Source organism: Xenopus laevis, chromosome 3L (assembly GCF_017654675.1).
Source record: "Xenopus laevis strain J_2021 chromosome 3L, Xenopus_laevis_v10.1, whole genome shotgun sequence".
NCBI lineage: Eukaryota > Metazoa > Chordata > Amphibia > Anura > Pipidae > Xenopus > Xenopus laevis.
This window is the reverse complement of record NC_054375.1, coordinates 155,254,607-155,266,744: the sequence shown is the minus strand read 5'-3', so window position 1 is coordinate 155,266,744 and position 12,138 is coordinate 155,254,607. Positions and strand designations below refer to the sequence as shown.

General features: G+C 46.0%; 1 protein-coding gene across 4 annotated transcripts in view; it reads left to right on the top strand.

Annotated features, from left to right (window-relative positions):
- The window catches only part of chd3.L (chromodomain helicase DNA binding protein 3 L homeolog), a 57,267-nt gene extending 46,029 nt beyond the window's left edge, over positions 1 to 11,238 (top strand). For 3 of the 4 annotated variants that reach the window (XM_018253803.2, XM_018253802.2, XM_018253801.2), the window contains exons 32-40: positions 1,310 to 1,445; positions 1,691 to 1,798; positions 2,878 to 3,024; positions 3,127 to 3,235; positions 3,415 to 3,547; positions 4,468 to 4,663; positions 5,961 to 6,124; positions 6,420 to 6,543; positions 10,701 to 11,238. In XM_018253803.2, the coding sequence (XP_018109292.1) occupies positions 1,310 to 1,445; positions 1,691 to 1,798; positions 2,878 to 3,024; positions 3,127 to 3,235; positions 3,415 to 3,547; positions 4,468 to 4,663; positions 5,961 to 6,124; positions 6,420 to 6,543; positions 10,701 to 10,801 (1,218 nt within the window). In that variant the 3' untranslated portion in view covers positions 10,802 to 11,238. The remainder of the gene's footprint in view (positions 1 to 1,309; positions 1,446 to 1,690; positions 1,799 to 2,877; positions 3,025 to 3,126; positions 3,236 to 3,414; positions 3,548 to 4,467; positions 4,664 to 5,960; positions 6,125 to 6,419; positions 6,544 to 10,700) is intronic. The other variant, XM_018253804.2, reaches the window with a different exon arrangement.
- Positions 11,239 to 12,138: the final 900 nt, after the last annotated feature.

Sequence of the window (12,138 nt, the reverse complement as noted above, 5' to 3'; positions counted from 1 at the left end):
TGAGGATGTGCCTGTTACTATTAGATTGTAATGCCTGAGCTGACAGTGAGGATGTGCCCGTTACTATTAGATTATAATGCCTGATCTGACAGTGAGGATGTGTCTGTTACTATTAGATTATAATGCCTGATCTGACAGTGAGGATGTGTCTGTTACTATTAGATTATAATGCCTGAGCTGACAGTGAGGATGTGCCCGTTACTATTAGATTATAATGCCTGAGCTGACAGTGAGGGTGTGTCTGTTACTATTAGATTATAATGCCTGATCTGACAGTGAGGATGTGTCTGTTACTATTAGATTATAATGCCTGAGCTGACAGTGAGGATGTGCCCATTACTATTAGATTATAAAGCTTGAGCCAACAATGAGAGTATGCCCGTTACTATTAGATTATAATGCCTGATCTGACAGTAAGGGTGTGTCTGTTACTATTAGATTATAATGCCTGATCTGACAGTGAGGGTGTGTCTGTTACTATTAGATTATAATGTCTGATCTGACAGTGAGGATGTGTCTGTTACTATTAGATTATAATGCCTGAGCTGACAGTGAGGATGTGCCCATTACTATTAGATTATAAAGCTTGAGCCAACAATGAGAGTATGCCCGTTACTATTAGATTATAATGCCTGAGCTGACAGTGAGGATGTGCCTGTTACTATTAGATTATAATGCCTGAGCTGACAGTGAGGATGTGCCTGTTACTATTAGATTATAATGCCTGAGCTGACAGTGAGGATGTGCCTATTACTATTAGATTATAATGCCTGATCTGACAGTAAGGGTGTGTCTGTTACTATTAGATTATAATGCCTGAGCTGACAGTGAGGATGTGCCCATTACTATTAGATTATAAAGCTTGAGCCAACAATGAGAGTATGCCCGTTACTATTAGATTATAATGCCTGAGCTGACAGTGAGGATGTGCCTGTTACTATTAGATTATAATGCCTGAGCTGACAGTGAGGATGTGCCCGTTACTATTAGATTATAATGCCTGAGCTGACAGTGACAGTATGACAGTTAATATTAGGCTACAAAACCTGAGCAAACTGGGGCAGGTAGGCTATGCCTGATACTATTAGGCCAGGGTAGATTCAGTGATATTGGGGTGTAAATAAACATTGTCACCTCATTGACCAATACTGAGCATTTCTGACAAGCACTAAATATGGCGGTTACAGACTGGTCTGTTGTGACAGTGTGGTAAAGTGAGGATAGTTGAGCATGGCTTGCTCCATTGTGCAGCATAAGTAATGCTTCACTGATACAGTCTCTATACTGTGTACCCCTCTCTGTATTCCAGACTCCAAGTCCTAAGGACACAGTGAATCCTGTCTGTGACTCAGAGAAAAGCGGAGAGAAGCCGTCGGAACCCCTTGATTTTACTCCTGGGAGGGAAGAACCAAAGGCAGAATTAGCAGCCACTGAGGAGGCAGTTGGTATGTGATGTCAGTTGGCAGTTGGTGTCTGGGCACCATGTAATATATAAACCTTACTGACAATTAAAGGGACAGTCACCTGTGGGCTGCGCCATTAGCTCTGATGCTGTTGCAGAAAGTGTAAAAACTGCGTGAAGTGAAGGTGCGCACCTTATTAACTGTCCCCTCTCTGTGCATAAAGAATGTGTAGAGTTATTGTAGATTTATTTTACTTATTTACAGCTTATTTCACTCTCTTGTGACAGGAGACAAAGCTGCAGTTGTTGCCCCTGAGCCTGAAAAACAACCAGAAGTTATTACAGAAAGAGATGGAGCATCACAGAGGCAGGAAGGAGTCGGGGAAGCACAGAGAGGTCAGTGTCACTGTATCACCCTGCAGGGGGAGGGACTCTCCTTCTGTCTGTGTCACTGTATCACCCTGCAGGGGGAGGGACTCTCCTTCTGTCTGTGTCACTGTATCACCCTGCAGGGGGAGGGACTCTCCTTCTGTCTGTGTCACTGTATCACCCTGCAGGGGGAGGGACTCTCCTTCTGTCTGTGTCACTATCACCCTGCAGGGGGAGGGACTCTCCTTCTGTCTGTGTCACTGTATCACCCTGCAGGGGGAGGGACTCTCCTTCTGTCTGTGTCACTGTATCACCCTGCAGGGGGAGGGACTCTCCTTCTGTCTGTGTCACTGTATCACCCTGCAGGGGGAGGGACTTTCCTTCTGTCTGTGTCACTGTATCACCCTGCAGGGGGAGGGACTCTCCTTCTGTCTGTGTCACTGGATCACCCTGCAGGGGGAGGGACTCTCCTTCTGTCTGTGTCACTGTATCACCCTGCAGGGGGAGGGACTCTCCTTCTGTCTGTGTCACTGTATCACCCTGCAGGGGGAGGGACTCTCCTTCTGTCTGTGTCCCTGTATCACCCTGCAGGGGGAGGGACTCTCCTTCTGTCTGTGTCACTGGATCACCCTGCAGGGGGAGGGACTCTCCTTCTGTCTGTGTCACTGTATCACCCTGCAGGGGGGGGACTCGCTGCTCCATCTGTTTTTTGTCACTGTGTCATTCTGTTGTAGAGTCCTTGAGTCTTTCATTTAGGGATGCACCGAATGCAGGATTCGGTTCAGGGTTCAGCCTTTTTCAGCAGGATTCGGCCAAATCCTTCTGCCCAGCCAAACCGAAGCCTGATTGCATTTGCAAATTAGGGGCGGGAGGAAAATTGCATGACTTTTTGTGACAAATAAAGGAAGTAATAAAAGTTTCCCCACCCCTAATTTGAATATGCATATTTGGATTTGGTATTCGGCGGAATGTGACGTAAAGGATGTGGGGGTTTGGCGGAATCCAAAATAGTGGATTCGGTGCATCCCTACTTTCATTATTGGTATGTGTATATATTGTGGCATTGGAGAGCAGGTGGGAGAATTCTTATGTAATGTTTATTACAGAGGAGGTGAAACAGGAGAGAGAGACTGTGAAGGACGGCAAGATGAATATTCAGAAGGAAGATGTGAAGAGCAGTAATGGAAGGAAAGACGAGAACAGACCAGAACGAGCTCGATTTATGTTCAACATTGCAGATGGGGGGTTCACAGGTAAAGAAAGACAGCCGGGCAGAAATCTGCATAGGAAAAAGAATCAACCGTATATATATATTTAACCCCTCACATGCTCATTTTCCGTACTGTTGTCTGCAGAGCTCCATACTTTGTGGCAGAATGAGGAAAGAGCCGCCATTTGCTCCGGCAGGTTGAACGACATCTGGCATCGCCGGCACGATTACTGGTTATTAGCCGGCATTGTGATGTATCCTTCTGCACTCACCACAACATTAAATGACATTTGTTCTCCATCTTGTGCATGAGATTGCATAGGCGGAGGTTTCCATCCTGTGTGAATATTGGGGTGTAAATTGCAAGAAGTCCTATTGGCTGTTTCTCTACTAGGGCGGTGCCTGTCGTTGTGTTCGCTTAACCCTCTCACAGACATGGCTACGCCCGCTGGCAGGACATTCAGAACGACGCGCCGTTTGCCGTCATTAATGAACCATTTAAATCAGAGGCCAACAAGGGAAATTTCCTGGAGATGAAGAACAAGTTCCTAGCACGACGATTTAAGGTCTGACCCTTTTTATTTGGTTCCTGCTCTCTTTGCCCCACCCACTGCTAAAGGGGGGCCCGAATGTGCTCTACTTTTCAAAATAGCCGGCCCTTGACAGCACTGAAGCCATGCTGAACCACTGAAGTCCTGAATAGTCAAAGTCCCAATTAGCCAAAGTCCCGATTAGCCAAAGTCCCGAATAGCTGAAGAGCTGAAATCCCAAAGAGAGCCGAAGTCCCGAAGCTCTAAAGAGCCAAAGTCCCGAAGAGCTGAAGTCCCGAAGAGCCGAAGTCCCGAAGAGCCGAAGTCCCGAAGAGCCGAAGTCCGGAAGAGCCGAAGTCCGGAAGAGCCGAAGTCCGGAAGAGCCGAAGTCCGGAAGAGCCGAAGTCCGGAAGAGCCGAAGTCCGGAAGAGCCGAAGTCCGGAAGAGCCGAAGTCCGGAAGAGCCGAAGTCCCAAAGAGCCGAAGTCCCAAAGAGCCGAAGTCCCAAAGAGCCGAAGCTCCGAAGAGCCGAAGTTGAAGAGCCGAAGCTCAGAAGAGCCGAAGTTCTGAAGCATGAAGCTCCGAAGCCACGAACAGAGCCGAAGCAGCAAAAAGACCCGAAGTTGAAGTCCTGACGCCATAAAATGACCTGAAAGGAGCCAAAGCTAAAGACCTGAAGCCATGAGTTGTGTTCTACTGAACACCAATGTGTTTTTTTATTTTATTAAACCCCAGGCCACCAAAGCATTATCTAATATTCTATAGGCCCCAATGTTTCTTTTTAACTTGTAAGGGAGGGCTATGGCCAACAATGTTTTTTTTTAAAAACGTTTATGGGGGGCCTTGGCTCCAATGTCTTTTTTTATCTTATACAGAGGCCCTGACCATCAATGGCTTTTTATAACTTGTGTCTGTGTATGGCCGTCTGGTCTGACATGTCTCTCGCTTGTTCCTTAGCTACTGGAGCAGGCTTTAGTGATTGAGGAGCAGCTCCGGAGAGCGGCCTATCTCAACATGACCCAGGACCCGACACACCCGGCCATGGCCCTTAACGCTCGCTTCTCCGAGGTGGAATGTCTCGCCGAGAGTCACCAGCACCTCTCCAAGGAGTCCATCGCAGGGAACAAGCCAGCCAATGCTGTGCTCCATAAAGGTACCCGAGACAAGGACATCATAGAGTGAAGGGCAGAATGGTAGGGGGCAGATCATCTAAATGGGGCAATATTCCATTTTGTCTCACCCTTTCTCTACTCTGCACTGTTGGTTCTGACTACCATTGATGCGATGTTGCTATAGTCTGCTGTCCTGCAGCAACATGGTTTTGATGGAATGTGTAGTTAGAACCAACAGTTTTTTCAAAGAATTTACAAGAATCTAATTCCGGATACTGCTGGACTATTATCCAGCCTGCTTTATCCCCTGATAGTATTTATTTGGGAGGCAAAGCTTTATCCTCCAGCAAAGAAAAGGAATTGCAGTGTGTTCATGCTCCCTCTAGTGCCCTTTGAAAGTAACTGCAGGTTAAGGGAAAGGGAATCTTAAAGGAATACTGTCATGGGAAAACTTGTTTTTTTCAAAACGCATTGTCAGGTTCCCAGGTGCCCCCAGTTATGTGACTTGTGCTTTGATAAACTTTAGTCACTCTTTACTGCTGTACTGCAAACTGGAGTGATATCACCCTTTCCCCCCAGCAGCCTAACAACAGAACAATGGGAAGGTAACCAGATAGCAGCTCCCTAACACAAGATAACAGCTGCCGGGTAGATCTAAGAACAACACTCAATAGTAAAATCCAGGTCCCACTGAGACACATTCAGTTACATTGAGTAGGAGAAACAACAGCCTGCCAGAAAGCAGTTCCATCCTAAAGTGCTGGCTCTTTCTGAAAGCACATGACCAGGCAAAATGACCTGAGATGCACCTACACACCAATATTACAACTAAATACACTTGTTGGTTCAGGAATGAAATTTTATATTGTACAGTGAATTATTTGCAGTGTAAACAGTGTCATTTAGAAATAAAAATGACACCATAAAAATCATGACAGAATCCCTTTAATTTAGGTGCAACAAGGTTAGTAGGGAACACAACACAATATTGTTCATATAGGCTTTAGTTTATTCTTCTTCCAGTCTCCATTGCTGACCGGACACCAACTCTGGGCAGTATGAACAGGCACTTATAGGTGGCAGTTGGGTGCAGGCTATTGCATTGAACATAGCTGGGATGTGCAACCTGATGTCCTGGCTAGGCTCAATGTCATTGGTTGAAAGATCACTGGGGTGTGCCAGGCAACCTGGCTGCCTGTGTATGCTGAGGGGTGTGAAGTAGTTTTTATAAAGACCCGATGGGTGAGAAGGTGCCAAGGGAGCATATTGGGAAATGTATACAGACAAGAGGAGAGGGTTAGTGGAAGTCCTGGTGTCTAAGCTCTCCTCCCTTTCCAGTGCTCAACCAGCTGGAGGAGCTGCTGAGTGATATGAAGGCGGACGTAACTCGCCTCCCCGCCTCCCTCGCACGTATCCCGCCCATCGCGGCAAGACTGCAGATGTCAGAGCGCAGTATCCTGAGCCGACTTGCAAGCAAGGGGAGCGAGAGCACAGCTCCTCCGGTGAGAGGAAAGGGGGTAGAGGGCGAGAGCCACGAAGGAGAACAAGTTGGATGAAGTAGGAGAGGACATCTACCGATTTGCAACTTGCTCCCTTCTGAAATTTCTCTCATGACATCACAGATCCCAATATCCTCATTGGCTGACACACACACACAATTTTATTCCCCTAAATCATCTAGAATTGGCTAAAAAGTGATAGTGGAGCACAAGGCTTCTTGTACGGATTCTGGGGGAGGGCTAAAGATAATCCTAATCATCCAATTCTGAGTCCTTTCTCTCTCTCTGTCCCTTACAGGTGTTCCCTCCTGGCCCTTACACCACTCCTCCTATATTTGGGGCCACATTCGCAAGCAACCCCCAGTCGGCAGCACTCGCAGGGACAAACTATAACCAGATGCCTCTGGGCTCTTTCCTATCTGGTAAGAAATACTGCGGTCTCACTTTATTCAATAATAAACATTGGGCAAATTTGCACATGGGCAGTAACCTATAGCAACCTATCCGGGATTGTTTTTTTTTTTTAGGCAGCTGCAGGATAAGCAATTGAAATAAAAATGTTATTGGTTGCTATGGGTTATTGCCCAGGGACACATTTTCCCAGCGAGCCCCCTTTTTGTATTATATAAAGGAACAAATTAGGGTGCACATTCATGCAAGACACTTATCTGTTTATGCTTGCCCCAAAACAATCACCTCCCTGATCCAATTTATATCAAAACAGCTTTTCAGACTTTGGTCGTGGATAGACCTGCGTCACTCCTGGCTTGAGATGTAGAGCAGAGAAATGATAGAGCTTTGCTTCACAGACAGTCATGTTAATAGGACGCTACATTCTTGGAGTAGTAGCACGCAGGACCTTATTAGATTTCCCATGTGTAATATTCACAGCTGCCTGGTCTGTAGAGTGAAGCAACGTTAAAGGAACAGTTCAGTGTAAAAATAAAAACTGGGTAAATAAACAGGCTGTGCAAAATAAAAGATGTATCTAATATAGTTAGTTAGCCAAAAATGTAATGTATAAAGGCTGTGATGTCTAACATAACAGAACAGAACACTACTTATTGCTTTTCAGCTCTCTTGCTTTCCACTGATTGGTTACCAAGCAGTAATCAGTGACTTGAGGGGGGGGGCCACATGGATCATAACTGTTTGCTTTTGAATCTGAGCTGAATGCTAAGCATCAAATGTAAACTCATTGTTATGTCCCGTGTGCCCCCCCCCCTTAAATTTGCTGAGCCCTTCCTCTTCCTGTGTCTCCTTCTTCCCTCAGTTGTTTGTCCTGCTCGGAGGCACATTCTGGCGAGCTGTTAACTGTAGATGAGCTCCCCTCCTGGCTGCATGATCCCTCAGCTATAATGGAGCTCAATTACATAGTCCAATCCTACGCTACACTGCGGATAGACGTAATCCCCTTCTATTATCGCAATGCTCCGTTCAGATAGCTATACTGTGGATGATCCCTTTCCCTCTACAATGCAGCATGATCCCCTTCCATGTACTAGCTGTGTTGCTCCGTTGCCCTGGTAATCACCGGGTTAATCCTCCTGCCAGCTTGAGCCCCTCACCATGCGTGTGCTCTACTCTTCATGGCCAGTGGCACAGCAAGATATTGGAGGACTCCTCAATCAGTTCGGGCAGCTCAGGATGACCGGCGTATTTTTCTCATCCTAAAGCTTACAGTACAGCCCAGCCTTAATATCGGGAAAGACGCGACATTTGCCATTACTGTCATGTTTCTTTCTCGTCTGGCACCAAATTACTGGCGTACCTCCTTTTTAGCACGGAACGACATCACAGCCTGTACCTGCGCTGCACACTCGCTTGGAAGGAAGGCAGTAAGTCCATACTTCTTGCTGCTCACAAGGTGCAATTAGCTCCGGAGCTAAGGTAGTAATTTTTAGCACTCTCAATATGGTTACCTTACCTAAGAAGCCTTATTTGCCTAAAGGTCTAGTATAATGACACAGTCTAAAGGGCTGGCTGATTTAATTGAGGATCTGTCAGCACAGCCAGTAGTGAATCCAATTCAAAGAAAACCTTCTAGACCCACTAGGAAGAGAGTTAAAAAAAGTCCTCCAGAAAGGAGGACCACCCAAAAGTCAGGACTCCTGACTCTCCGCTGATACAAGGAAGGCTCAAAGACTTTTCCAGTGTTTGGCAAACCTCTATTCTAAATCTGTGGGTACTCAGAACTGTTTCATTAGGCCACAGAATATTCTTCAACAATTTCCCTCCAAGCTGCAGATTTGTCCCTTTCAAAACCTTCGGATCTAACCAAGGTGGCAGCCATGGCAACTGTCCTCCACAACACAAGGGGATAATTACTAATAAATCCCACTCAAAGAACAGTTCCATGGTTTCTGCTCAAATACTTTTTTGATACCGAAGAAAGATGGTGGCTTTTGCCCCATTCTAAATCTGCACCCCGCAACAAATTAATATGGTATCAGCATTTAAAAATGGAAACAGTATGCACAATAGCAGCATCCATGCTAGCTGCAGCCTTTTTGACCAAAGTAGACCTAAAAGATGCATTTCTGCATATTCCAATCCACCAGGAGTTCCACAAATATATTCGGTTCTTCATCAGTCACCACCACTACCAGTTCCAAGCCATGTCCTTTGGGCTGACCTAAGCACCAAGGGTCTTCACGAAGGTCCTAAGGACCCTCGTAGCCACGATTCACTGCCTAGAAGTTTGTGTCTTCCCCTACGTGGACGACATACTGATTTTTGCACAAACATCAGACAAAGGCAACCAAGCCAATCAGCTCTGCATTCGCCAGCTAATCAAGCATAGTTGGATACAAAAGAGCATTCTGGTCCCTGGCCAGATCCTCCCCTTTTTAGGCATGTAGAAGGAGAGGGAATCCGCGCTCAGCCAATTAACACTTTATAGATGAATGCATCAATCCTCTTAAATAGATGTACCGAACATCCAAAACTGTTAGACTTTCAGTGAGGAAGAGGAGAGCACTCGGAACCAGATTAACTGCTTGTAATCACAACAGTTAATCTGCGCCCGAGTGCTCTCCTCTTCCTCACTGAAAGTCTAACCCTTTTTAGGCATGATAGTCGACTCTTTTGCCAGAGAAGATCATCAAAACCTTATACCTACTGTGCAGTCAAACACTGTAACGGCACATGCCATTCTTCAACTGCTGATATCTCATGATATCTATAATAGATTCAGTCCCATTTGCAAAATTCCATATGAGACAACTGTAGAGACAATTCCTATGCCAATGGAACTGAGATCACCAGGATCTCTCTCAACCGCTTTTCCAGTACAGTACACAAGAGCCGACACTGGTGGACTCGGCAACCCAACCTCTCCAAAGGCAAGCCATGGCAGCTACCAATTCCCATGGTCATTTCTACAGACGCGAGTCTGAAGGGTTGGGGAGCAACCTGGCAGCACCAGGGCTGCCAGGGTCTATGGAGCCCACAGGAGCAGAAACTCCACATCAATATCCTGGAAATAAGAGCCATACTCAAGGCCCTACTTCCATCCTTACATTCAGCTCATGTCCAGATCCAGTCGGACAACAGCACGGCTATCGCCTATCTCAACAAGCAGGGTGGCACCAGAAGTACAGCAGCAATGTCGAAGATATGCAAAATAGTCTGCTGGGCTGAAGAGAACTCGGTACATCTTACAACCATTCACATTCCAGGCCTTCAGAAATGGCAGGTGGACTACCTTAGTCGCAATACGCTGGAACCAGGTGAGTGGAAACTCAAGAAAATGATCTTTCAGATGCTGACGGACAGATGGGGCACTGCTTGTGTGGACGTCATGGCGTCCAGGCACAACAATCAACTCAGAAGATTCTTCTCCAGGATCAGGGACCCTATGGCAGAGGCTGTAAACGCTCTGTTTACACCTTGCTCATTCCAGATGGCGTACACCTTCCCCTTATTCCAATGTTACAGAGGATTTGGCAAGAAGGAATCCCAATGATTCTGGTAGCACCAGCATGGCCAGCAAAGACTTAGTATGCAAACATAATGTCTATCCTATAACAGACTGCCCTCTCTAAGTACCTCTCCTATGAGATCTCCTAACTCAAGGCCCTTCCTGGTACCCTGACGTTCACAAACTGAAGCCTATAGGTCAGTACCTCCTGGGCATTTCAAGATGATGTTTCCCTGGAATCAATCTGTCAAGCAGCCACTTGGTCATCCCCACACACATTCTCAAAGTTCTACAAGGTTGATGTTTTTCATTCAAGTCCGTCTGAGTTCGGCAGGAAGGTGCTACGTGTTTCCCTTCACAGACTTTACAACAAACTGAGGGTAGAAGGAGACACAGAAAGAGTCTACAAAATCAGATAATATTTGTCCTGCCTCCAGAACGTAACCCCAGTCGTCCTGCACTGTTAGTACGGGCCTAAGCAAAAGAGATTTACCAGGTAAGAAAATCTCCTTATATTAGAAACATTTCTTTATTATGCACAGCCTATTTACCCAGTTTCCATTTTTACACTGAACTGTTCCTTTAAAAGAAGATCAAGGTTTTACCTTTTTAGAATTCACCAGTCATGAATATATATCATGTTTTTTTCCCCTTTAGTTTCCAATGGACCTCCTGTTCTCGTGAAAAAGGAACGAGAGATGGATTTGCTGGACAGAAAGGAAAGCAGAGGAGGGGAGGTGATCTGTATTGATGACTGAAGCACTTACTCCCATTTGCTCAATCATTGGTTAAGCCTTGTACTGAGAGTGCATCAGTGAACGATGGAGAAAGACACAGGGACAAATGGGACTGTTGGACTATCTGTATAGGGCTGAAGCTTTCAATCTCACGGAGGGGAGCTGTGAACCAGTCCCTTCTCCTGCTTGGTGATATACAAGTGCAATGAATCTATTTCTACCCCTCCCAGAAAGGGGGTGAGCAGAGCTACACCCCAGAGTCTCATTTTCCCTTTCCCCATTAGACCCCTTTCCAGTGACCTCTGTTTCTGCTGACGTTGTATACCATGTATATATTCACACACATCGCTTCCCGTATACCGCTGCCTGGCCTGCAATGCCGCGTGTGGTTCTTTCATATGGTCTGCTCCTTGCCCCGTGATGTACATATAAATTATACTTTTTATTTCTGTCCACAAGACGAATCTGTCTCATTGCTCCACCAGCTGCGCTCTACCACCCTGGCTGGATGGGAGGGTTACAGGTTTTACTTTGTGAGCTGCTTTAAGGCCCCCATACACAGGCAGATATAAGCTGTCAACAGATTAAGTCTGCAGTATTTTGCCCTGTGTATGGGGCCCTCTGATGGGATTCCCCAATTGATATCTGGGCAAAATTCAGCCAGATATCGATAGGCTGGACTTAAAAATCCCTTTGGATAGAAGACCACATTGGTTTGTTGATGCAATCCTCAATCCGGCCGCCTGTTTTCGGCTCATTGTGATCCAATCGTTGGGCCCTAGGGCCAGCGATAGGATCACCCCAATTTTGCACACATGGGTGAGCATATTAGGGATACATTCGTTCATTTAGTGACCTCGCCAAATAAGGGGATCTCCATATGTATGGCCAACTTTGGGCATCTTGAAATTGAAGAAGTCAATTGCACTTTACAATGTCTTTTAACGAGCATGATAGTCAGGAGTTACTATGTAATGACAGAGGGCTGCATATAATGGTGGCCATACACGGGCAGATGTAAGCTGATGATTTGAGTCCGTTAGACTGATTCGGCAGCATATCTGCCACTGTATCTGGCCAAATATCGGCCAGATCTCAAGGTTTGATTTTCCCTCCTGATCACGGACCATATCAACTAGCCCATCAGCTGGTATGCCTGTCATTGTAATCCGATTGTTTGGCTGTAGGACATATTGGGAAATATCTGATCATTTAGTGAACTCATCAAACCAGAGGATCTTATAGAGTATGGCCACTAAACCCCCCATACCAAAAAAGCCCCCCTTAACTGCCTGTCATTGTCCCCACACTGCACATTAGTCAAAAAAAATAAAACAAAACTCTTAATAAATCTTACC